At 36.4% G+C, this 27,765-nt stretch overlaps 1 protein-coding gene across 16 annotated transcripts in view; it reads left to right on the forward strand.

Annotated features, from left to right (window-relative positions):
* The window catches only part of adgrl2a (adhesion G protein-coupled receptor L2a), a 106,631-nt gene that overhangs the window by 27,745 nt on the left and 51,121 nt on the right, over positions 1–27,765 (forward strand). For all 16 annotated transcript variants that reach the window (XM_051122460.1, XM_051122466.1, XM_051122463.1 and 13 more), the window contains exons 3-4: positions 19,475–19,688; positions 24,892–25,001. In XM_051122460.1, coding sequence (XP_050978417.1) covers positions 19,475–19,688; positions 24,892–25,001 — 324 coding nt within the window. The remainder of the gene's footprint in view (positions 1–19,474; positions 19,689–24,891; positions 25,002–27,765) is intronic.

A 27,765-nucleotide genomic window follows, 5' to 3' on the forward strand; every position in this document is an offset into this window, starting at 1 on the left:
GGAATCATCCCCCAAAGGTTAACACTCCTCCCTATGTAAGTGTAACCTAAAAATCATATTTTCCATCTCAAATGGGCCCCTTATTTGGACAGCTGCTGTCCCTCTTGCCTTCAAACTCTGACTGAAATGAGCTGTCTGTCTCTCTGTCTGAAACAAGCCGTCTGTCTTTCTGTCAGAAATGAGCCATCTGTCTCTCTGACTGAAATGAGCTGTCTGTCTCGACTCTTTAAACACCTCGGTTGAATGTCTGCTGATTAACAGTAAAAATATGTCACAGAGACGTCTAAAATGGCAGCTCTATATATATCTGTGTGTGTGCGCGGTTGTGTCAGTTCACAAATATAATTTTTGCGTTGTATCATGAGAAATGAAAGTGTAAAACCCTACTGCTTACTTTTGGTTGGGCTGGTTGTTTGTTTTTGTTTGTTTTGGGGGGGGGCTGCTCATATCAAGCTTTGTCGAGTTGTTGTTTCTTGCCTTTTCTGTTACTGTTTTCGTCTAGCTGTCTCTCTCTCATGGTCTTTCTCCCTCCCACATGTCTCTCTCTCGTCTTCTGTCCCTTTCTGCATGTCTCTGGGCTGTTGGTCTCTCTGAACTCACACACAGACAGAATTAGAGCGGATCTTTCCGGTTTCTTTGATTGACGGGGTTGTGCATTTGTCTCCTCATGTGTCAAGCAAGTATTTTAGGGAAAAATATGGGATTTGTATTGTGATTTTACGTGTATTCTGAGGAATGTGAATGAAACAAAAAAAAAACAACAATCTAACTTAGCTATTTTCTGATTATTTGTCTTCGAGACAGCGAGATGCATTGTTAATGCTGAGAAGTGCCCAAAACCTTCTTTCTACTCATCAAAATAGACTAGCCTAACCAGCTCGGTCAGGCTTGCTGACCAACTTGGGCTGTTTTTTTTTTTTTTTTTTTAGCAGGAAATGCTAATGCGCAAGATTCATCACAGATTTGTTTCATACTGAAGGGCCTGATTAAATGACGTGGATCCTGCTGTGAAAATGCGCCGTTCTCTTTAGAGACGGACAAGTGTGGACAAGCCTTTCACATGCCTCAAAATCCCATCTGTGCAGTTACACTTTGTAAGGAAACATTTAAACTAGCGAAACTGATTATCTTTGCGCAGCTAAAGCCAATTCCCCTCAGCCTCAGCCCTGTGTCTTTTTGTTCATATCGACGTTCCGTCAATATCAATATATCTGAATTCTCCCGCATTTAGCTTCTTTATTAAGATCTTGGATCCAGATCTCAGATTCCTTTGTTTTGGGTTTTATACCTCTGACTACACAGCTCTCTTTGTGTCTTTCTTCTTCTTGTCTCCTGCTTTTTGTTTTTCCTCCTACCCAGGGGTTTTCTATCAGACCGAGGGATCAGACTTCCCATAATGCTGAGCGGCCGGGGGGTCAATACGCCCGCATTCGTCTTCACTGTCTTTCATCAGCCCTCCTCCTGATCTGTATGATAAGAAAGGAGAATAGCGGGTCGGGGGCAGACCGCTCAGCAAGGTGTGTCTGTTGTCCGACGGCCCCCTGCAGCCGAGCTCTTTAAATCCTCATTTGGATTTAACCGGGAGGAGACGCTGGTTTTAATGGATTAAGCTTCATAACAGCTGCCTTCTGATTGGTGGTTGTCATGCAAAAATCAAACAGGGCCGGTCGCGCGTTACTCGTTACTGTGTTTCCTGCCTTTCCCCAAAACATTGTGTTATTGGGCTCTATTAGTAATTTGTTTGCAGTGGCTTGCAAAAAGAGAGCTTGCAGCATGGTTTCGGGATAATGGACTTCTGGGTGTGGGTGATCCGAAGAAAAAGTGATTGAAACTCATTCACGTTGTCAGTTCATTTGCATTGTTTTGCATTTAGCCCTAATCAGCATAAAGCAGATTAGCAATGGACAGACATTTGTTTTTAAGAGAAATTCTTGTGGCATTCAGTCTGACTAAAAATGGCAACGACAATACGAACTTAACCACATTTTTGAGTAGTGTAATATTAGCTCAGGTGTTTTCCCATTATGAGAACTGGGCTTGAACAACTGGGTTTAAAAATTTTTTTTTTTTTTAAGATAACGCTCCTATGCTAAGTTTTATCTAAAACTGAAAAATTCACAAATGTTGCAGTTCGGTCTGTTTTTGTTAGTAAAAATACTTCAAAGGTCTACTAGGTATTTTGCAGAATGTTTTTATATGTTTTTATTGAACTATATATTTTTTTACTAGTCAAAATATGGCAAAGATACAAGATAAACACAGCATATTTAATTACATAATCTCTTGTTTGTTTTTATTAATGAATAAATGAATTTATTTATATAGAAGAGTTTTAGTCAAACAGCAGTTTTCAGGTAACCTATAAATGTGTTCCATGGGGTAAGATCTAATTTGTCTAATTTTATTCAAGTCAGAAATGTAATCTGACTCAGTAAAGCAACATAACAAATTAGCCTGCCGCAACAAAATCAAATTTTACGGGTTGGTTAGATCTAGTAGAGGCAGATCCTCGATGTGACAAATGCAATTACCACTTTTTCAGTGAAGATAAATTTAATTTAATAGAGTTTTAAGCGGTAGAGATCGCCCGCTTAAGCAGTTTCAGTGTAGCGGGTTAGCTTTTGTTGGTGCTAACTGACTACTGTCTCAGCTTGACTGTAAGTTGAAGTCAAATTATTTGCAGCTTGGCAAGCTACAGTTTCAGAGTTGCTTCCTCAACACTGATGGCATTAGAGAGAAATGCCTGCTCTTTCAGGGACAGTTTCAGCTGAGAAGACAACTATGCATTGCTTAAATTGACAGTGATGAAGACCATCTCTTATTACAGGCTCCTGAGTGTTTGCAGGTTTTCAGTGGATGTAGCCCACATGAGTCTGTGTGTGTGTTGTGTCTGTGTCTCTGGCTCTCTCTTATCTTGTTTGGTGTCAAGCTGGTTGGTGAAATGATGGGTATAGCAGCAGGAGGTCACAGCAGACCCACTGAAATCAGACCTTACACCTTATCTTCTTGTTAAAGCACATATCAAATCTAAACAGAATTGTGCTCTGGAATATTTACGATTCGGCTCTCTGGAGTTTGGGACGGGCTCTCTGTACTGCGGTTGTTTAAAAGATCTTGAGGGGGTGATATCGTGAGGAGATACAGGCCCCCATTATAACCATCTTTGTTTCACTTCTCTTGTTTTTGTTTCGAGTCTGAAAGATTCGATCAGACTGATGGATGGAGCCGAGAGATGGGGTTGCGGATTCGCCTCTGAGACGTTCCAGTCTCGGATCTTTGAAAACAAAGATGAAAAGATGCATCACTGTTACTCATCTTCTTTCTTCTGTTTTACTCCCGAATCTCTGATCATCATCGCTGATCTAGATGACTCAAATCAAGATGGCGGTAGAGTGACGACGCAAATCACACAGACTGCTGACTTTCCCACGTTAACTCGTTTAGCTAGCAGGTCTCGCTTTTACTTACTGGAACTGAAGTCGTTTTAACAATTACGTGGACAATTCTGTCACTGTTTTCACATTTTTAAGTCAGTCTAAACTGATATGACACTGATAGATAGAACACAAAAGAAGATAGTTAGCATAATGATCAGATTCCGAAAATAAAGTACTTGAAATTAGAGTATATTACATTTTACATATTAAGGCATATAATCAAATTACAGTTACTTTATTTATTTATTTATTTATTTTTAAATGGATACAGATTATTTACAATGGCAGTAAATTATTCATAATTCATTAATTCACCCCCATCCTTTCGATCTATTTATTTATTTATTTATGTTTGTTTATTTTTGTTTGTTTGTTTGTTTATTTGTTCCCTTTCTAAATGAACCTAGCACTTATATGCAGTTTTTGAGAGCCTAATGTAATGTTTACTGCATTTCATGATGTTTGTAAAGAATGAGATATATTTTCTTTTTTTTTTATGGTGCCACAATGCAGAACCTGATTTTACCGAGTACGACATGTTCCTGGATCAACATCTTTGTTGACCCTGGAACAACACTGTGATTAACCAGTCAGATTTGAAAAAACAGTTCATAGTTTTTGTGAAGTTTAGGCTTACAATCAGTTTTTGGTGCTTGTACATCAGTGTCATTCATCTATCATTTCCTCTGATTTTAGGGATTACTCATGGGTAAGTTTAGGTTTAGGTGTAGGGATGTGGTCGAGATTAAATTTTTGGATTAAAATGTTGTTCCAGGGTCAACAAAATATGTTGACCCAGGAACGCATCTAACTCTAACGCAAAATCAGGACGTGCGTACACAATAATCCCATTCAAATCTATGTGATAAACGAGTTAGGTCAACAGTAATCTAAAAGTATTAAAAAAGTAGTCAGACTACATTACATAATATACATAATCTAGAATATGTTACTAATTTGTAATTTATAATCAGTAATGGACTACAATTTGCAAATAATCTTTCCAGCACTGTTGTCGTATTGTTTGGAATGACATGAGTGTGAGTAAGAGTTTCATTTCTTGATTTAACTATTCTTTGAACAAGTGAGAATCTTAAGACTAGCTTAGTATACCTCAGTTTCTTGCGATATAAATTAGGACAGTTCCCATTTGTGTGGCCGTCACAGCAGATGTTGCAGTCGTTCTTCAGAGGAGAGTGTATCAGTGATGTCATCTCAAAGATCGATGGCTGAAAATGTGCAGCAGATTCTGTTACTCACAGGGAGGTTTGTTCTCGTAGTCCTACTAAATGAACTGTATCCTGTTGTAGTTTAAAAAATGCTTTGAGGTGGACACCTGGACAAAGAAACATTCCCAAGAACAAGATTAATCTAAAGGTCGGAAAGCTGGTGTCGCTGACTTTTACTTTGTGCCTTGGAATTGAGCCCTTTATAGAAGGTCGACTCTGATATGTGCGAAACGAGTGCCTTTTGTGTCCCTCATTAGCATATGTGTAAATAATAACTTTAACAATGAGTGGCTGGCCAGCCATTTCAATTTTAGGAAAGGAAATAATCATAAAAGGTACCTATCAATTAATATAAACTGATAAACAGACATCAAATTAATTTAAAATGTATTAAAACTGATTTTAGTGACAAATATAAGAACTGCACACAGGTTCTCAACCCTGCTGCCAACACAACTATCCATTATTAATTAAATAAAAAAAACTGTCATAATTATCATCCTTTTAAAAATGAACTTGACAAGAACAAGTAAATGTCTCAATTTTATTCACTTCATCAAGTATGTTGTGAAACGAGGAACACCTTAACCTGTCAACCCTGTTACTATGAACTGATTTTTTAAAAACTGGATAGATCTTAGAAATATCAGAATATTTATATTTCTTATAAATATCCTAAAATAAAGGATATGACCTTGAGCACAGACTGGTAATCACTAAATGAACTGTTAAACTGTCAACGCTGTTACTTTTTGAATGTACATTAACACCATTTTAATTTTTTTTTTGTTTAAAAATCATATTTTTGAAATGGAAGGCAGCCTTTCATTGGCTCTTTTCTGCTTGTTTGTGCAATAATGTCCATTAGTATGCAAAACCCCATTTACCCTATTTACTGAACATGTAATGTTTTTCCAAACACTCATATGAATCACTGAAGGAGACAACTTAAGAACTGTGGATTTCAACATAGTTTTTTTTAACCAACATTCCAAAAGATTCAATGAGGTTGTTTTGCTTAGTTTAAATCTCCAAATTGGAATTCAAATCTCACTGCAGTGTTTGAAACAACGTCTTAGAAGAAACACCTTGAATCTGGTCTATGTCTGCATGATTTATACACTCTTTCCTAAAATAATAAGTATTGAATATGACATTTTAATGTGGAAAAACTCCCCAGTTTACACAGCACTCCACACTAGTGTATATATAATGCATTGGAAATAGCTCATGTTCAGTCTTTTGTTCAGTCAGTTTTCTTTTTGCTGTAGCACCTCAAGCATTCAGGGCCATCTGCGCCTCGTCTCTGCAGTCTGAGTGACTGACTACATTCTGATATTTTTCAGACAGCCTCAGACACGTTTTCAAACACACTCATCCTTTCAGCCGGACTACAGCGGGGGCTGTTATGTGCTGAAGTGTCTGGGTGACTGTGATTGTACTGAAAAGCGGTCCAAAAGTTCAGAACCTCACATTTGTACATTTAAAGTAATGTTGACCAAAGCCAATTCCCATGAACTTTGTAAAACCAAGACTATAGTGCTTTCTTGCGCCGTTCAGACCGCAAACACAAATTCTTAAGGAGTTTGAAGGAGATCCTATTCATCAACCCCGAGAAAAATGTTAAACTTTTAGAGCTCAGGGGACTTCATGGAGTTCTTATGTTTCATTAAAGTATCAACTTTGTCATAAATGTTTTGAGAGCAAGCGGATCAGTGAATTCCCATGACTTTTCTAGTTGTCAATAATGATAATAATAAAAAATAATAATGCATTAAGTATAAAAAATACCATTTTTTTTTTAATTAATATCCACATCTTTAAAATAACTTTGAACATTTCAATTTCAGTGATGGAAATAACGGCGTTATAAATAAACAAACTAATTCTGTTTCTCCTGTTACAACACCGTTATCGTTACTGACAATAAAATGTGGTGTTACTATAATTGAGCTCACTGAAGCAGTTTTCATCCGAGTCTGCTCTCTCTCAACCATAGGAATTGCAAAGCTGTGCATTGCATCGTGTTGCCTTGCGTTCTTCTGGAGCTTGCGTTGGTATCATAAGGATCACTTTATAAGAGAATAATTGTTTTTGACGTGACGTCATTTAAAAGTAGACATTTTTCAAGTTTTACATACGTATATTTCTCATGTCTATAGGGCAGGTATTTGCTGAGATTCAGGTTGTTTTATTTATGGTATGAGACGGCAGAGAGCGCACCCTGTTTATTTTCTTTACAAAAGCACATTGTTTTGTTGTAATTATGACCATACACAAATAAAAGTAGACTTTGTAGTTTTAAATGATATAACTTGATATCTAGCCTCTGGAAGGTGTCTCTCACATTGTCCCACAGCAACATTAAAATAGTACAGATTAGTGTACAATGTTTTATTAATTTAATGTATTTAATATTGGGGGCATCCAAGTTATTTGGCATATTTAAACATTTTTTAAAAAAGTAACGCAACAGTCACGTTATAATGATGTGGATTCTATGTGGAAACCCTATAAATCAATTCATTTAAAAATATAATTTGTCAAATGACACACTGTAAGAGCGTAGTGGTTTTTCAGTTGAGCCCTCTCCTAAAATTTCACTTTGGCCAACTTATAAAACACTGAAAATGAGACTGTCCTCTGATGTGACAGTAACTCAGTGCTTGTGTGATGGGTTTCCTGCAGCAATAAGTATCAATGGTATCAGGAGAGCTGAACAAATATTACATTTCAGACATGGACAAACACTTTGGGCAAATAACCTGTATGCATTTTGAATGCAACATCTTATAGGTCAGAAATCCATACAGCAACGAATTATAGGTCAGAAAAGCAGTGCAGCACATATTTTGTCTATTTTTCTCACATCCATTAATTTACACATTTGAACCTTGAAAGTCTTTTGGAGGCATTTATTTCGTACCAGAGGAGATGTCTTCTATTTCTAAAGCACATTCTGTGAACCTCAAGGACAAGAGTATTAAAACTCCATCCAGGGTGCTTCAAGCATAGATCAGAGTTTGCTTTTTTATTTACTAAGCAGTTGACTTTTCTAAGACAGATCTTATAGATAATAACACAAAAAGTACTTAAAATAAAAAATTACACAAATAAAACATGCTATTGTAGTATGATTGGAGTGCTATCTGCCCGTTCCATATTCTCCTCTACAATTTGAGGGCATATTGTGTTTTTACGCCAGGCCGTTGCTATAAGGTTTCTAAAGTTTTCTAAACGTTTTTTTTTAATACGCCAGTGTGTTCTGAGTGGTTGCTAGGTAGTTACTGTCCTAAATCAAAAGAGCCTATCCCAGCTCTTTATGGTGTTGTGGAGCCTTCCTTAAAGTCAGTCGATTGGGTTTTCCACTCCAAGGTTTGTTGTAATCCCAAGCTCTTCATATAAATAATACTAATAGTGATGCTTTACTTAGCAAACACCGCTAATTATTTTTCCATGTGTGTGGTTTTCAGAACTTTACTGCATTCTGTTTTATATTTAAGGCATCTGCAAGCCAACATGGATGTGGTAACTCAGTTTTCCACTTGCATTTTCAGTTACACTGGGCTGGGTGAGGAGTAGTCTTTAATACAGTACAATGTGGATTGTAATTGATTGGATTAAATAGGTTTGTTAGGATATCAGATTGTCATGGACCATTAGCAGCATCTTACTAAAAAATCGAGCATTCCAACATGTCTCCGTAAATGTCAGCAAACCATTTGCCCAGTGTCTTTCTTTTCTAGTGTAGTTAAATGAGAATTCGAACAAGGCAGATAGGCACTAATTTCTGTCAGTGTGAGCGATTTAAGAGAAGCAGATAGATTCCGGGGTGAAATTATCTCCCCGTATATCTTGCTAATGAATACCCATAGCTTGTGAACTCAAAACCATACAGCACAAGTGTCATAAAGGCCTTTTTATTCCAGGTTGTCCTTGCATTTTTAGTGTCCCCTCGAGGGTTTTCAGATATGAAGCAGGGTGTGAAAGCCAGACGCTGGCAGTGCAGTTGATGCTTCGTCAATAGGCGACTATAAAGGAAGAATTCATGACCTTGATGTGGCCCATTGTGCTTAATTAAGTGTAAAGGTTGATTTACATGTGTGAGTCAGTGTGGAGGTTGTTGGTCTCACTTGTGCCACTTAACAGCACTGAAAAACACAAGGCCTCAGAAATATGTATAGTGGCTTCTTACCTAATAGCTGGACTGGACAGCCATTAAAATGCTTCAATAGCTATCATATTTTTTGTGTCATTGTAAAGGCATGCATTGTAAGGAATTGCCTGTTTGAAGTTTTTTTTTTTTGCATCAAAAGTCTTTTGTAAAAGTCAGTATGCTGTACATCACACAAAAGCAAATGCTTTATTAAAAAAAAAAAAAAAAAACTGTGAATATTATGTATTATTCATATATTATATTATTATATAATATATGAATTATATTATATTATTATATGAATAATATATATATATTATTCATATACTATATTATTATATGAATATTATGATTATGATATATATATATATATATATATATAATTGTAATTCATGTATAAAATTCTGTATAATTAAAAAAAAATAAAATCATTTACTTGGAAACTATTTTAAAAATCATGGAAATGTTTTAAAAAGTTCAAAACACGTACAAAGATCCATTTTTGATACGATTTTTAAAGCGAAGTTTAATATCAACTCTGTGGGATTATTCTTCCCACATAACTTTAAAAACATGCTGATTTTTTTGTTTCTGTTGTTTAATAAATTAATGGAAAGGACAAAAATAGCTTCATGTCACTGATCCATATACTTACAGTTGTTTGTAGATTTTTAAATTTTTTTGGCCTAATATATCCAGAGTTACGTAGAAAAAAGGAGGCTGGGCCACATGCAAATGACGACAAGCTTGAAGCCAGTTTTAAAAAGACTTCCCTTACCAATGCATGAACCAGCAGGATACGTTTTATAGTCCTACCCGAAGCTAAATGACATAGTGTTTTTTTTTTTTTGTTTTTTTTTTTCACCAGCATGTACCTATATCAAAGATCCTCCTGATAGCCCGCCTGCTGTTGCCATGGAAGAGAAGGATGCAGATGAATTGGGGCAAATGGTGGTGTTGAATACCAATGAGCCCAGGAGCCGATAGCTCACAAACATGTTTAACGCCCCTTTGCTAAAGTAGTGACACTGCCGGTTCTTTTTTGCATTGTGTTTCTAATGGCCCAGTGATGCATCAGGACAACAGAAGTGGCCAGTCAGAGTGGCCACGTTATGAAACAATGTTCGCAATTGAAGCATCGATATCTGGATTAATACCAGGCTTAAGCTTCCACTGTAGACATTTGCCTAGTTAATAAAGTTATAATGCTGAGATTTGGCCACAGAATACCAAAGATGTTTACTCGGACCCACGCCGAGGGTTGCATCCTTATCGTAGCTTACTGAGACTCCGTTTCTTTTTTCCACACAAATCTCATTCAGCCTGAGAGCATCTCCCCTGTTGAGGATATTTGCATTGCCCTGTTGTTCTCCCTCTGGTGAGACCTGACTTCTAAAGACAACATGCCCTTATAAAGGATATTGCGGGATTATGGAAACCGCTCTGTGGGAGGAAGAGTCGTCTTCTCATTGGCGTCTTTGCCTTTCGTAGATTTCTCTAGTATTTGGCTAGCGGGGAGCAAGAAAGCGACAAAAAATTGCAGGTATCAAGCTGCGTCTCCAGTGGCCGCAAGCTGATTCGGGGTATTACGGGTCCCTTTCCTCCTTTAAAACTCCCCCGGTAAGCGTCGTCGTCGTCAACCGCGAGCGCGTAATAATGCTGGCCGGCATTGAAACGGCGAGCTCATTTACAAACAGCTGTAGCCATTGACAGGACAAAGCACAGTTCAAACTACATTAACAGGGCTTGGCAAGCATGATGAGGTCCGGAATCCTTTCGGTTCTCGGCGGGACGGCATGCCGTGTCAAGCTTGAATAACCATATTAAAACTCTTTGCTGTCGGCCCCAGTGGCTGTTCCCGGAAGACTCCGAAAGCAGTTTAGATCTCACCTCAACCTTATTGCAAATACCAAAACCGCTGCATTCTATTATCGTACACGGAAAGCATAGCGCATAAGGGACTCTTCCGTGGGCTGTTTTCTTGAGTCTGGTAATATTTCTTTATTAGGTGACACGGTGACATGACTCATCTGTTTGTCATCTGGCTCCTCGGCGGTCGGTACGAGGGAGCTTACAGCAGGCCGATGATGGTGATCTTTATCACTCGCGCTCTGTTCATTACCCCTCTGCAGTGACACTCATATCCTGGCAGATGGTCACTTTCCGATTGATTTGCCACGTTGGGGAGATTAAAATATTATGGCTCCGAAGAGACCGGCCGCTGTCCTCGTCAAATTAGCATTTTTGCCTGGCTGTTGCGCACGGAATGGGTCAATGTCACCCCAAAGGTGATGACGGAATTAGAGTAGGATCATGGGAATTGGGCGGCAGAGATGCAGGAACTCCTGACTTACCGTCACAGCGAAAGCTGATCCTGACGTTTCCGCTAAGGGCTCTAGAACTATTAGCTTTGCTTACAGTGGGTGTAGCTAGCATATAAACACTTTATGCTTAGACTTTCTACGCCCACCTACTCCATTTTTAAAAATTTTGTCTTTGCTTGGATGCAGAGCATGAAAAAAAGGACAAATTTACAACCAAGCTTCTATAATCTTGTTGCATCTGCAGTGGACTGAACAAACACACCATGAGACAATCAGTCATTTAAGCAGTGATTTTACTAAGGATAGCATCTGACTAATGTCTGTTTACCAGTGTTCAACAAATCAGTTAACACTATCGGGCATACACTATGTGCTGTAATTAATATTCATGAGCATAGCTGATTATATAATGCGTTGCCCTTACTCGTCTAATCATTTTTGTGCTACCAGTGCTATAGCAGTGGAGTTACACGTTATTTTGATGGTACCCATCAGAAATTCTGTTGACCATAGCTAACTTTAAAACTACATGTCAACTTACTCTCATTAGAGCATAAGTAGAGTATTAGTAGACTAGGTAAACCTTCGGGGATCAAACTTTATTTTAAGGTCCAGTTCTCGCTATTAACAAAAAATTAACAGTGGCTTTTGCCACAATAAACTCCTAATTTGCTGCTCATTAATAGTTTGTAAGGTAGTTGTTAAGTTCAGGTATTGGGTAGAATTAGGCATGTAGAATATGGTCATGCAAAATAGGTGCTTTATAAGTACTAATAAACAGCCAATATGTTACTAATAGGCATGTTAATAAGTAACTACCCTGGGAAAAAAAATAAAAATAAATAAAATAAATAAATAAAGGTAAGTGGGTGCAAACAATGTATTTTAGCTACATTTAAATAAAAAAAAAGTTAGTAAACTAAATTTGTTTATTTAAATGTAGATAAAACAAATTGATTATATATATATATATATATATATATTGATTGTGTTTCTGCACCACTTTTTAAGTACTTTTTATTTTGTTTTGTGTGGTGCTACTTTTTATCTGTAGAACAATAAAAAAAAGATGCAATAATATATGATACATGGTTTGTCTTTAAATGCAATAAATTCTCTCTCTCTCTCTCTCTCTCTCTCTCTCTCTCTCTCTCTCCCTCTCTCTTTCTTTCTCTCTAAAAAAGGAACATTATTTTGAAAAAAATCAAATACTACTTAAGAAATAATCGCCCACCCTTACTGGTAATTGACTTGTAGTTGCAAAGCTCCTACAAACAAAATAAAGCGTTACCAGCAGTGGTTATATACTGGTTTTGCTTTGATTTTTAAACCAGGTGGTTATCCAATACATCACCAGAAATGTTTTTTGTACAACACAATACCGAAATGTTCTCCATTTTGCAAGTTGATAAACCTTTTTTTTCTTTTTTTGCCCTCCTAACTGTCCACGGTTATATGGTTATTTATTTTATTTGCATTTTATTATTGCAGATAGATGAACTACAAGTAAAGAAGCACTCTAGTAAAGAATGGATATAGGAATTACACTTCAAACGGCATGTTTTAAATGCAGTGTAATAAGATGCATTATCAAAACCTCTTTGCCCCGACATCCTACATAATCTTGTGTAATTAAAAACACATGTATCGGTTTTCCGCGACGAATCTCGGCGGCACAAAAGCACCTTGTATGTATAAAAACATTTACATGGTAACAGAGCTCGACGAGGTTAAATGGGAGGTGTATTTGAGCCCTGATTAAAAGGCTCTTCCACCAGTCGCACCGAGCAGATCTGTGGAGTCATGTACAGCAGTGCAACTGATAAGGTAGGGCTCTGAAAGGGCTCCATTGTGTGTCGACGTGGGGCCCGTTCGCCCGAGTTCAGAGTTGGCTACCTATCTACCTGAAAGGAATTGAAAAGCGACCCTTGTGGTGACTGACCAGAATGACTGATAAGCCTCAGGGGGAGATTATAGCGATTATGGCACTGCTGGAGAGGTTGCCATGGCGATGAAATCGAGCATTCTCTTTAATATATTATTTACTGCCTCCGTTCCTGACCCACGTCATTTAATCAGGAGAGCAGGAGACCCGTTCACTTTTAAAAGCGCCAGTTCCTGCACAGGAAGTTCGCACACCTCTGCCTGTGTTCCGCGCAGCATAATACAGACGTGAAAGAAAGGTACCAGACTGAGCATAAACTATACATGAAAACCAGCCCAACAGCCAGTTTGCGCATCTCCCCAGGAAAGGCACAAGAGGCGATCCATTTCTCGAAAGCCAAAACGAACGCTTTGGATCACTCGGAATTATTCTCTCAGGCACAAGTCCTAGCGCACACTACTATTAGATGAACCACATACATTTTATGCCCATTTTGAGATGAAGCACTTCACATCGTAAATGAATGAATAGTTGATTGAAGTTTTGAGAAATTGGAATATTACGTTTGAATGAGCAAACTCATAATGTTGGGAGTAAAATGGCTGACCCATCGTCCGGTGGGCTCTGGTCATGTTACACAGGGCTGAACATGCAAAAGTCGAGTAGTTAGTGGACATCACTAAGGCTTCTATAGAGGAAACTTCGAGTCCATGTCATTGAGGTGCAAATGTCTTTCAAATGGACTTTGTCCTTCCTGCTGTCTGACCACGACTGCTCATTGACCCTGACCGGCTAAAACCAGAGCGGAAATTACACAAATGCTCAACTTTGAGACAAAAGAGACGGTGGATCCTTGGCTTTATTGAGATAATAAAGGAAATTAAGCAAGAAACGAGGATCTGACTTCTAAATCTCTCTATGCCGCATAATATATAAAAACCTTTTTTTTTTCCCCCTTGAAAGAATTATAATCCGTTTACAAATGCTATTGGGTGTACTAATCTAAATTACTTTCCTTTCTCCTGAACAAAATGCCAAATTTGGTTTCTTTGGTGTTGTCACTATGTTTTTTCCGCCCCTTAGTACAGTGTGTATTTTCTTAGATTAAAAATGGAGGACTTTTTCAGTCACGAGCCTTAATATAATATTAGCTTTAACAAAACTGTGTTTTTACATTTTGACAAGAAAATATGAGAGGTGCTTGCCCATTCAATACTACAATGCTAGCACGTTTTGGGTGCGTTGTCGTTGTCAAAGTCTGGTCACTTAGAAAAGTATAATAAGTAATATACATTTATCTATGTATTTCTTGTAGTAGATTGACACTTTTACTGAAAGCTAGTAGTTAATTTAGGATTTGTGACCCTGAACCACAAAACCAGTCTTAAGTAGTACAGGTATATTTGTAGCAATAGCCAAAAATACATTGTATGTCAAAATTATCGATTTTTCTTTTATGCCAAAAATCATTAGGATATTAAGTAAAGATCATGTTCCATGAAGATATTTTGTAAATTTCCTACTGTAAGTATATCAAAACTTAATTTTTGATTAGTAATATGCATTGCTAAAAACTTTATTTGGACAACTTCAAAGGCGATTTTCTTCTTATTATTATTATCAATCAGCTTTGTGAGCAAATGAATTTTCACCATGCTGTCACTATTTGTTGAGAATGATGTGAAAATGAGTGAATTTGATTTTAAAATTAATTTATTTACAGTAATTGATACAATTTAATAAATAATGCATTGAATTATGTTCTGTTGACACTGTTTCATTTGTTAGGTTGGGTAAGCATAAACATGAAATTTAACTTTGTAAAAACCAATTAAACTTTAAAACGTCCTGGAAAACTATATATTTTTGATCATTGTGAATGAACACACACACTACATGAATTCTTAAGTTTCTTAACTAATTACAACTATTTGACCTTCAAGTTATGTTTGAATTTTTTTTTTACAGTGTGAGTGCAACATAAAGGGATAATTCACCAAAAAGTTAAATTCTGTCCAATAAAAGTTTTTTCAAAAAGTTTTTTCAAAATTTGTGACCCTGGACTACCAAACCAGTCATAATTACTGTACTGTTTAATTACTGTAAATATATTTAAAAAAAAAAAAAAATATATATATATATATATATATTTTTTTTTTTTTTTTGATTAATAATATGTGTTTATAAGAACTTTAAAGAAAATTTTCTCAATATTTTATTTTATTTATTTATTTATTTTTTATTCATTTATTTTTTTGCACAGCTTAATGTATAAATCTCAATTTCAAAAAATTGACCCTTATAAAAATTGACCCTTATGCACACATTAATGCTTTTTTATATTTTAGACTGTTTTAATTCTACCCCATACGTAAACTTACGTGCCAGATTAATCTAAATCTTTTTTTTTTTTTTTGCTCCAGGGTCACATTAAGTTAAGATTTAGATTAATCTGGCACATAAGTTTACGTATGGGGTAGAATTAAGGGATCTAAAATATAAAAAGCATTAATGTGTGCTTTATAAACACCCAATATGCTAATAATATGCATGCTAATAAGAAACTAGATAATAGTGAGAATCGAGAATTTTAAGCGCGTAATGAAGGACAGATTTATTTACTAGATTTGAACGATCGTTGACCTTTAGACGTTATCTGATGGTCTAATAGACTGTTTGTTGAGGGCGTTTGTGTCCTATATTTGGCCCACAAAAAATCATTAACGCTCTTCATTAGTTAATCAAAGTCAACACACAATAAATCATAATCATTACAAGCTTCAAATCTGCAATGAGAAGCTCCTTTACCGTTTAGAGTCAGACTGCAGAAATGAAAGAGCTTTTGAAGGCGTTTGGTTAACAAGCACTTTTTAAATGTTAAAATCCTGTTAAATTTAAAGGAAAAAACTGGCAGCTGTGGTTGCAAGAAATTCGCTGTAATATATATTTCATTAACTGATATAATGTTAATGTTCCAGCCTACTTGAACTCCTTCAATCTGCTTTGTAACATTTTTACAGTATAGAGAGAAAAAAATCCCTCTGTACAGAATGAAGTCTTTTCCCCCTTAATTAGATTTGGAAGTCTGGCCCTTTTTTCGCTCTACTGTATAGATTTGACCGTGTCCTGAAATATCCGTCCATAACAGCGTGAGTCAGCAGTGACTCCAGGCCTAATCAATTGTCCTGCTTTTGAAAAGCTGTTTATGAAGCAGGCTCCAGCAGACTACATGATGCATGAACTGCGCTGGTGGGCGTTTCGGGGCTCTGGCAACGGGAACGCGTTTTAATGTAATTCCCAGACGCTGGAGAAGTATCGCGTGTTGTAAACTCGACATGCCAGGCCACAGAAACACGTCGAAGTTTCTCATTATCGTCCCTTCCACGCCCTCGACATACTCTGGTTTTCCTGGTGTTCTGGTAAAATGAAAGAATGGAGTGTGGTTGAGAGGATCAAATCCGCTGCCATGTGGCGGAACCGCAGCTCGGGAAAATGGAGAGTTTTAGCAGAGGCGATCGGATGAGGTGAAAAGGGGGCGGCTTTGGCTGTGCTATTCCTAGTTGGAGTCAGGAGGGAAAAGGGCCGAGTGAGATAATGCAGCCCGCTCTGACGGACACCGCCGCAGCCCGATTGATCTGCTCAAACGCCGTTGTGACCTCACGATCGAGTTGCTTTAGAGTACAGTGGAATGTAGGCCAGGGGAAAGGGGCCGTGAATTTAAATGTTAAGGCAAAAGACCGAAAAGATCTGGACAAATAAATCATGATGAAGTTTAATCACATTATTCATGTCAATTTACTTGAATGCTTCATGAGCTCTGTTCGCTCAAACCACAGCCAATCTATGACCAGTACATTGTGAAAATTTGTACACTTTCAAAAGACTTCGTAAGGTTTGTCATTATTATTATTATTTTTTTAAGGTCTATTTTTTGGCAATTTTTGCTTTTATTGTGACAGGACAGATCAGAATTGACAGGAAGAAGTTGGAGAGGGAGGGGGGGTGGGTACGGGAAAGGTCCTGGAGTCGGGAGTTGTCATTATTTTATTTTATTTAACTGTTTAACTGTTTTCTATTTATTCTTTATGTCATTTGAAATGTAATGTATTCCTAATTTTGTGCTCAAAAATAATTGGTTACACTTTATTTGGTCAGTTCTCACTATTAACAAACCATTATCTCTGGCTTTTGCCTCAATAAGCTTCTAATTTGCTGCTTATTAATAGTTAGTAAGGTAGTTGTTGTTTAGGTATTGGTTAGGATTAGGGGTGTAGAATAAGGTCATGCAGAATATGTGCTTTATAAGTATTAATAAACAACCAATATGTTAATAATAGCCCCTATACTAAAGTGTTATTGAATAATTTATTATTGTGCTGCTTGAATTTTATTTTTATTATTATTATATATATTTTTTTTTTATAGAAAACTTGGTAACACTTTAGCAAAGGGACCAATTCAATTCAATAGCATGCCTATTATTAACAAATTTGCTGTTCGTTAGTACTTACAAAGCACACATTCTGACCTTATTCTACATCCCTAATCCTAACCAATACCTTAACTTAACAACTACCTTACTAACTATTAACAAGCAGCAAATTAGGAGTTTATTGAGGCAAAAGTCATAGTTAATATTGTGTTAATAGTGAGAACTGGACCTTAAAATAAAGAAAATTCAATTAAAAGATCATTTATTTGTTTATTTATTTATTTATTTACAATGTAACAGTTTTTTTAACAGTGTAGCAGTCTTTACTGTCACTTTTGAATAGTGCGGTGCATCCTTGCAGAATGAATGAATGATAAATACATAAAGTAATTTAGCAACTAGTTTACTGGCATTTTACAATGATTTTGAGCGCAGTTCATCCAGCCCTAGTACAGATTTAGGACTATCAGTTAGCATTTTATTGAGCTTTACCTCTCAGTGTGGTGGTGGTTTTACCGAGTCACAAACTGAATTGCATGTTGCTGAGCGGCACGCACTATAAAATGACATATCTTTGGCGGCAACACCTGTCATCAGTCAAAACTTGCTGCTGTGTTTGGTTTCTAATGGTCACAAGGAATGACTACAGATTTGAAAAAAAACCCCAAAGATAAATCTTGGTTCAACAACCCAAGATTTGATTTCCACTGAATGGACTTTTTAAAGTCATTTGAATCCATTTTGCTGTCAGTGTCTTTGAGAACATCTCAGCATGTCAAACTCAGGGGGAAATGCTGTGGATAAAACGCACAGTGACTGCGTTCTGACTGAATAATTACAGGAGAAGCTTCTCAGCAGACAGATTATTTTCCTCTTCATTTGAAAACATGAATGAAAAAAAATGCACAGCCAGGATGTTGCCTTTATAATTCCACTTACTTGAATAAATCAGTCGTACAGACTGATTTTAGATGGATTTCTACTTAATGTGGCCAAATTTATACACGTTGCTGGAGGAAATATAGATTAAACAGCAGTATTTCTCTCAGGTTATGAATCTTTGTAATAAATTATGTATTTTTAAACAAGACACATTTTAACACCATTTACAGTCTGATGCAGGAAGCAAATCAAAAATGATGCACCGAGAATGAAAGTTGACTTCCAGTGTATGATTTTTTGCTTTGTTGTGACTCACATGCACAAATGGGATTTGGTGTGGTTTGTTTTTTAAATACACCTTCTGGGCAGATGGATACGTGTAATTTTCAGTCATAGCACATAATTGATTATTTTTTCTTGTTCTTATTTTCTGGTGCATCCGCACTGTGTTTTGCGTGTGAGATTAATTTCTAAATATAGGGATATATTTAAGGTCAGGGCTTGTGATTGGCTGAATGTGTTTTATTTGTGTTTGACATTAGCGTGATGAGGGAAATGCCCTTTACATGCTGCTCTGAGCTCAGTACCAGATTTCACTCTCTGAGCAGACATTTGACGCTCTTCACATTAGCAGAACACGGCACACATATTGATTTTTTTTTTTAACTGACTGTATCTCTCTTGTTGTCTGGCCTTTCTCACCCTTTCATATAACAGAGAGAAATCCTTTTTTTTTGTAACTCTACATGGATTGTTAACACTTGTAGCACTGTTGCATCTCTCATTCATTATTATATTATTATGTTATTATGTATCTATTCATCCAAATACTCATTACTGTAATGCAAGAAGCTAATATAAAGACTTTTAATTACAGTTTATTTATTGATCGATATGATATTGCAGCAATGAAAATTTGCTGAAAAAATATCTTTAAAATCCCAGTTTTCCTAAAAATAGGCATCATTGGTTATTTCTTTCTTTTGATTCTGGTCTAAAGCACTGTTTGCTGTCAGTTTGACAACCTTTAAAATAACTTGCCTCAGACTTTTTTCTCTTGATACTCCACACTTCTTGACACTAGATTTTTTTGGTTTCTTATTGTCTAAAGTCTTTCTCTGTCTTACAGGGTTTAGCCGGGCAGCGATGCCGTTTGGTCTGGTGAGGCGGGAGCTGTCTTGCGAGGGTTACCCCATCGACTTGCGCTGTCCAGGAAGTGATGTCATCATGATCGAGAGTGCCAATTACGGCCGGACAGACGACAAGATCTGCGATGCTGACCCCTTTCAAATGGAGAACATCAACTGCTATCTGCCCGACGCGTTCAAGATCATGTCTCAAAGGCAGGTTTTTCCGTGCAAACGCCCTTTCCATGCTAATATCGGTCTCATTTCACCCTCCTTTTGAAAAGCTGTCTCTTCAGAGCGTGTCTTCTCTCTCATTTGCCCATCTTTGATTACACAGCGCATGAATACGAACATCTTCAGTGGCACACATGAAGAATATTTCCCTCCACAATCTCAACAACCAAACCAAACAGATCTCAATGCGCTCATATCCGATCGTCTTTTGAGTTTAGATAGTGTCGTACATCTGGAGGCTTGTGCTAAAAACAGGAAGTGATGTGCGAGCCGGGCTTTGATACGTATTGCCGCGGGAGTGGCGCGCAGTTCCGCTCGGCTTATTATAAGAACGTCGTGATTCGTGGGGAAATAGGTTTGAAAATGTGGCGTCTCAATTAGTCCTTTCAGCTGCAGGCAATTAGGCGTCTCAAGTGGGTGCTAATCTGCACAGGAACTCTAGGCAGGGATTTGCCTCCGCAGGTCTGCAGAAGTCCAGATGTGAAATTGCATTGTTGTGCACTTTTCATCTTGTTAGTTTTCTGGTCAAATAATGAATCACCATCGGCTTTACAATCTTTCATCGCTACAGTTGCATTAATAATAGATTACTATACTTAGTAATAGAAGCTTTCACTCAACGCTACTTCGTTTCTTTGCAAAAGAAAACTTTCTTTTTTTTTTTAATTATTGATTTATATAAGCTTATATTAAATTAATTAATATAAACACCTCATTCTATGCCCGTGGGTTTGTGTCGAAGTCTATTAACTAGTTTAATAATGTGGATTTATATGAGCAACCGGAGGCACTTGTTACATTTTAGTTCTCTTGGTCCTGAATATTACACAACTTAGATGTTGTTGAGAGCAGGGTTCTGTGAGAAAACAGTAAGAAACCAGTTTGCAACAGACAGGTGAAAATAGTGCATCGTTGCAAAAACATGATAACAACATATTTTAGCTTTTTATGACTTAATACAAATAATATAAAACTTCTGTTGATCAATTTTATACTAAGTTATATTTCCATTCAAAAGTTTGGAGTCAGCAAGATATTATTTTATTTTATTTTATTTTATTTTAATAAAAGAAATTCATACTTATTATTCAGCAAGCATTCATTAAATTGATCCTTAAAACATTTATTTTACAAAAGGCTTCTGTTTAATTTCATTTAATGTTATTTATTTATTTATTGCTTGTTTGTTTATCATTCAGTTCATTATATTTTAATGACATTATTGCAATGCAATTAAATTATATATGCAATTAAATTATGATTCGGTTCATCATAAAATTCATGCCAACTATTCCGTAACTTTTTATTTATACATTTAATAATTTATTTACTTACTTACCAAAGCCAAATTTGACTTGCATTTGTGAGTGCTGACAGAAATGGGAATTTACTACAAAGGCAGAATATAAAAAAAAAGTTTTAGGCTGGATTTGAACCTGCATCACCCGCATCAGAACCATGGCTCAACAAGTCAAAAACATGTGTGTTGTATGCTGTGCTACAGCTTTGGTGTGTTTTTTGTTTGTTTGTTTGTTTTTAATTAACATGTCTAACTTATTATTTAACTTATGAGCACAGCTGCGATTGAAATATTATGCCAGCTTTTGCCTCAGTCCCTTAGCAACACATCTGAAACAAAACTTTCTTCGCAGAAATTCTCCTGCTCCTATCGTCCTTGCTCTGCTAAGTACCCCGCTTTGGGGAACATGAGGGAATGGCTGCAGCTCTGTACAGGGGAAATTTGTTCTGTATTCACACCATTAATATCCATGACAGAGGCGTCCGCATGGCTCTCAGAAGACCAGCGTTAGCACACAGCCGTGTACGGCTCTCCCACTGTACATATGGTATTAGTGAATACTTCAAGCATTGCAGATTAAGCTTTCATAAGTCACCGTAAATACAAGCTTCTAGAAACAACAGCTACACCTGTTTAAGAATTCAGAGCATTGGGAATTTCACTGGCCTGGTAGTAAAGTCTTAAATAATGCCTGTGATTCCTGATTTAATTAGATAGGTGAGGTTTGGGCTGCTTGATGCTACAAATAGAGGAGTGAGGTTTAATTCAGAACAGACATAAGAAATCCTGTCATCGTTTTTCATTTGTTAGTTGGATGAACTGTCATCTACATCTACTTCGGTAGATCTGTGTGCTTTTCAATTTGACTGACTTGTCCAGATTTAATGTAGTTATCACAAACAAATCTGTTTCTTCCTAAACTGAAGATCCAGACAACAAGTGCTGGTCGTCCATCATAACATTGCATATGTTCGGAGAATAGATAGGTTTAATATACATCTGTTTGTTTCATGTTCACCTACGATATTGAAAATGAAGCAGTTCTTTCAGGCTCCATTATTATTATTTTCTGTTACTTCGATATTGTTACTGTGATAAATACAAAATGCATTGTGTACCATCTTAGAAGAACTTTATAATATATGATGCGTTATATACTTTATATTATGTTTTTTTTTCAAGCATCGCTGTATTGCTCAGATTGACAGTCAAAGCAGCCTGCTGTCAACAATCTCTGAATCTAACTGATAAAACAGTGTCAGGTTTAATTTGCTCTGAGCTCCTTAACTAGAATGTGTAGATATAGATAGATATAGATTTTCTTTCCTGTGGGGATTTTTTAATCACATTGGTAAAGTCCAGATTTCCTGACTGAAACACTTCCTCCAACTTCCCACTCTATTGTTTTTCTTTAATGAGTGAAATTTTAACTGTAAATGTTGTGATTTCTTGAAAGCGTTGCTTTGGTGAGTGTTCAGATCTTAGGAGAGAGAGATCTGTCTAATGAGGGGCGTCCTGTGAAATCGCTTGACGTGTGACTGTGGTGTGAAGAGCAAACACCAACTGTCAGCTAACAGGAACATCATGAGAATGAGAATTTAGCATACAGTAGCCCCAAACTGTATTTGGACAGTTTATACACAAATTAAAATGTATGAATAAGAACAAAATATCAAACAAAAGGCGTTTCTTCTAAAGCACAAAGATGCTTTACAAGCACAAAATGTTTAGATTTAAAATGACTAATATATATATTTTTCTTTTTTTTTTTCTAAAATAATAAAACTTTGTTAGCCTTATTTTGCCGTTATTTTGTTATGGCTTTTTTAAGATAATTTGTGATCATAATTTATTCATATGGTACATTATGCAAATGAACAACACAATGTGACTGAATGAAATATGAATGTGAACAGTCTCCCTGCAATACAACTACAAATAACCAAACAACCAATCGCCACATTATGGCTCCAGCTTTGGCCGTGTGTTATAATTTTAGATCCATAATTCATTTATATGGGTAAACATGCTGATATTCTCATCTGTTACCACATATGAGTGCTCGTTAATAAAGAAACTCCCATATGAGGGACGTGTTTTTCAGCAAAGCTGGTGTCTATGTATAAATTCTCATCTTCAAACATGACCGGTGGGAATTCACAGCTGTGGACGGAGCAGCACTCGGTTCCACGTGCTTTGCTGCTTTTACGAAAAAGAAAAAAAAGTCTCCACTTGTTTATTAGCAAATAGAACATAAGACAAATGAATTGTCAGAGTCACATGCTGAGGTAAAGAGAAATTGCTGCAGGAAGAAATGCTACCCCAAGGCCAGGTCAGAAAAACGCCAGCAGGCTAATTCACCCCCCGCGCTGCGCTAACAGTAAAACATGCTCTTTATTCCCAAACCAAAGACCTTTGTTTCCAGATTCTTTTCCTCTAAGTTAGGACAATCATCCTGCATTTTCCTCAAAAATTGTGAGATTACACAGTATACGTCTTTTGTTTCAAATCCACAATGGTATTCTGGTTTGTAGGTTTGATAAACAATGCTAGTAAAGGCACTTTTTTATATTCAGCTAAGAAAAAATTTATTTATTTATTTATTTGTTTGTTTGTTTGTTTTTACTTATATGTTGTTGTTGTAAAGAACCACAGGAAATAAATGGTTATTTGGAGATTTAGGGAAAAAAAACAAAAACAAAACCAAAAAAACATATATTATATTTACATATATATATATATATATATATATACAATTTTCTAAAATCATAAATCATGTTTTTTTTCTTTATATATATATATATATATATATATATATATATATATATATATATATACATATATAGATTTTTTTTTTGTTTTTTAATTGAGAATGTAACTTCGCCAAAATTTCTTTTGTTTTTATTTTACAAAAATCATGTTTCATTATGAGTTAAAAAAAATAAGATGCCGAAGTTTCCAAAAAACAATGTTAAGCAGCAAAAAACTTTTTTTTTTTTTTTTTTTTTTTTTTTTTTTTTTTTTTTTGCTACAGCAGTAATAATCAACTGTACATGTGTTGTTTTTATTTATTTATTTTATTTTTATTTATTTTTTGAAGTACATGTACATTGATTTTTTTGAAGGCTTTAAAACCGTTTTAGTTCTAAAATAAATAAAATGAATTTATCCAGCAGACAGCACAGACACAGACCTCAGGAACAAAGTGACGCAGATTGATGGACGATACTGCCACTACTTTTCCAACATCTCGCTGTACACTGTGTCTGCAAGCCATGAGATCATTTCTGCACTTTATCTTTTATTGATGTGCTTAATTTTAGTTCCTAGAACCCACATAAACCACCTTCTGCATGACTTCCTGTTAAACAGGCAGTGGAGGGATGGTTAGTTCATTCCGAGTGAAATGGCATATAGGGAAAATGAATCCATCATAGGTACAATCAGCCTGACCTCAGGGGGGATTCATACAGATGTATAACTCATGTGCTGGCAGGTATGAACACTCAGAGATGAGGCTGTTTATCTTTGTCGTTGGGTTGAAAAGGGCCACTTTGGCATCTATCCGCTCCGCTAATTCCCACCGTCTTTTATCTGGTTCCTGCTCTGGGCCACCATCCGTCCGTCCATCAGCTGTGTGCACGCTCGCTCTCGGTTTGATGCTATTGTCCTCACTGCCGACTGATAAAGGAACGAGCAGGGTTCAATGCAAGCATTTTTTACCATGGAAAATGCAGAGATTCTAAATTATTTTACACTGCAATACATGTTCCCAGTGTATCAACTCCAAATTCTGTTGCTACAGCTTTTATTCAATTCAGAACATTCCTCTGAAACTTGATTTTAACTCATCTGATCTCTTTTATCTTCTCTCGCTCTGTCCAGGTGTAACAACAGAACGCAGTGCATCGTCATCACCGGACCAGATGTTTTTCCTGACCCCTGCCCAGGAACGTATAAGTACCTTGAAGTCCAGTATGAATGTGTTCCCTACAGTAAGTATGAGCCGTCTTTTTAAATACATATATATGTTTTGAGGGTGCCTTAAAATACATTTCTTCAGGATCTAGTTTTTGTCTTTGAAAATGCAGTGTTTATAAAACATGTCCAGTAGTCACTTTTTCAGTTTTTGTCATTTTACAGCATTAAAAATTTATTTTAATTTAGCTTTTTTTTGTCACTCATCAACATAAAAAAACAGTTTTAATGTCAAAAGTAAAATAAATAGTTACAGAATCCACTAAAAAATGACACCCCTAAACCATCACTGGCGCAGCCAATTCATTTTCAAAGTCAAAGTTAAATAGATCACTTGTGAGTAGTTAAGTGGTTTTGGTTGATTGTAGTATAAATACAGCTCTATCTGCAAGGTCCAACTTCTGGTGAGTCATTATTGCAGAAAATTGCGGACTCCAGGCAGCGAAAGTGAATTGTAATTGAAAAGCACAAGGCAGGGGATGGATACAAGAAGACTTCCAAGTCATTGAATATCCCTTGGAGTACAGTTAAATCAACAATTAAGAAATGGAAAGAGTATGGCACAGCTGTAAATCTACCTAGACCGTCCTCAAAAATTGAGTGACCGTGCAAGAGTGGTGAGAGAGACCACCGAGAGACCAATGATTTACAAGCTTCACTGGCTGAGATTGGAGACTGTGCATACAACAACTGTCTCCAGTTTTATGAGACAGAGCCAAAGATAAAGCTACTGTTGTTAAATAACAAAAAATGTCATATTGGCTGCAATTTGCCAGAAGGCTTGTGGGAGATTGTTAAACCAGGTGGACGTTGCGTTGTTACATTATAACGTCTGATGAGAGAAAAATGACTCAGTTTGTACACTTACAGTACATGAGGGGGTGAATATCCATTTGGCCAATTTGTAAAATAATAATAATAGTAATTCTAAAATAATATAAATATGCACCGTGAAAAAAAAAAAAAAAAAAAAAAAAACACTATTTGTTGAGTCAACTTAAAATTATTTTTTACCCTGCTGCCTTAAAATTTTAAGTTCAGTCAACTCGAATAAGTTTAGTCAACTTGAAATGTTTTACTAAGTAACAACGTAGATATTTGAGTTGACTTAACAAAAAATTTGGTTTGTTAAACTTGAAAGCTCGGTAAGTTACCCACTTGCCTTAAAATTTTAAGTTGAATCAACTCAAATAGGTTGTAACATTTTAAGTTGACTAAACATTTTTGAGTTGACTGAACTTAAAAAGGCAGCCAGGTAACAAATTATTTCACGTTGACTCAACAAATAGTTTTTTTTATATGTATTATAGAAATAATATTCAATAGTTTAATAATAATAAAATACTTTTATAGGCACTGTATTAGCAATTTCAGACAGCATTCTATAATACTCTGCAGATTATGTCAGTGATGGCATTGACACAACGTTAGCACAATGAATTGTGATTAGTCTTTCTTGCTAATTAACCATATATAGCTGCTTTTACAAACAGCGCCTTTGAAATAAGACTAGCACCAAGTGTCACGAAAACAGCAAGGCGTCTTTGATACAGCATTTCATTTATGGCAAATCTAAGCTTAGAGCTGAAAACACTATTCGTTTGCTGCCTTGTAAGCACTGCTATTTCCTTGAGGAACGGAATTGTTATTCATGTTTTCTTATGATGCAATGCTTCATTCTAATGATGCACAGATTTTAGTGTTTGATTTGTATCCTGAAACCTTGTGCAGGTGTGATTGTAGCACACAGAGCTGGGTACAAACTGCTTTTTGCTGCCTTGTTTAAAAGTAACATTGTTTCATAAAACCTAAAATGTAAGTTGTTAAATGTAAACCATTTCCATGTGCTTTTCTCCCTGCGAAATGTTACATTTTAGCAGTCCGTCATCCATCAGGAACATTACAGCAGCACGTACTGACATGAAAGCAAAGACGTGCAGTCTTTCAGAGACAGACCAGCATGATTTCTTTGGCCTTAAAAATGATTTGGGCAAGCAAAGATATGCCCACGTTATGCCAGCTAAGAAACAGACCAAAGATGTTTTTCGTTAGCGCTTGATCATTGTGTTTGCTCGTAAGAAACCGCAGCTATACGACTGTCAGAAAAGACAAATGACTGCACATGGATTTAACATGAACAAACTCCAAACAAACGCCTCACTTCTATTCTCAGATTTCCCATTACATTAAGAGTATGGATTGTTTTGCTCCATTAAACAATTAGATAGTAATATTATTCTCTGATTGAATTGTCTCGTCTTCTCAGAGAATGTTTCCAGAGACTTCACATACCAGACGGGGTCCTCTGCCGCACATTTCCCACCGCGATCCCAAAATAACAAAGGCCCGCTGGATTTTAGTGCTTAGCATTAGTGTAATCTACGTCCGTATCTATGGGTTATTGAAGTCAAAACCCCACATGAAATTTTGAAAGCTGTTGTTTTATAAAGTGTCATGTTTTTCAGCTTTTCTCCAGGAATATCTGTGATTGTTCACCTTTTTCTTTCTGATGCGAGCACCCTCACAGAATACGTTTTTGTGTTGGTTTTTTTTTTGTCTCAATGTCTTAATGTTCTTGCATTACCTCCTCTAGGCATTTCCAGGCGGTCCGTAACAGTTTTATTTACTAATCACAGTTTGATTCCCTAGGACGCCAGAACCCTCGTGTCACCCTCAGGCTGCTGAATGCTGTTTTTTTGACTTGAAGTTATTTTCTTATTTGGTCTTGTTTGGTTGCAACAGTGAAATGTTCATGATGTTCTTTGGCCGACGGTATCTCAG

Source organism: Labeo rohita, chromosome 11 (genome assembly GCF_022985175.1).
Source record: "Labeo rohita strain BAU-BD-2019 chromosome 11, IGBB_LRoh.1.0, whole genome shotgun sequence".
Classification (NCBI taxonomy): domain Eukaryota; kingdom Metazoa; phylum Chordata; class Actinopteri; order Cypriniformes; family Cyprinidae; genus Labeo; species Labeo rohita.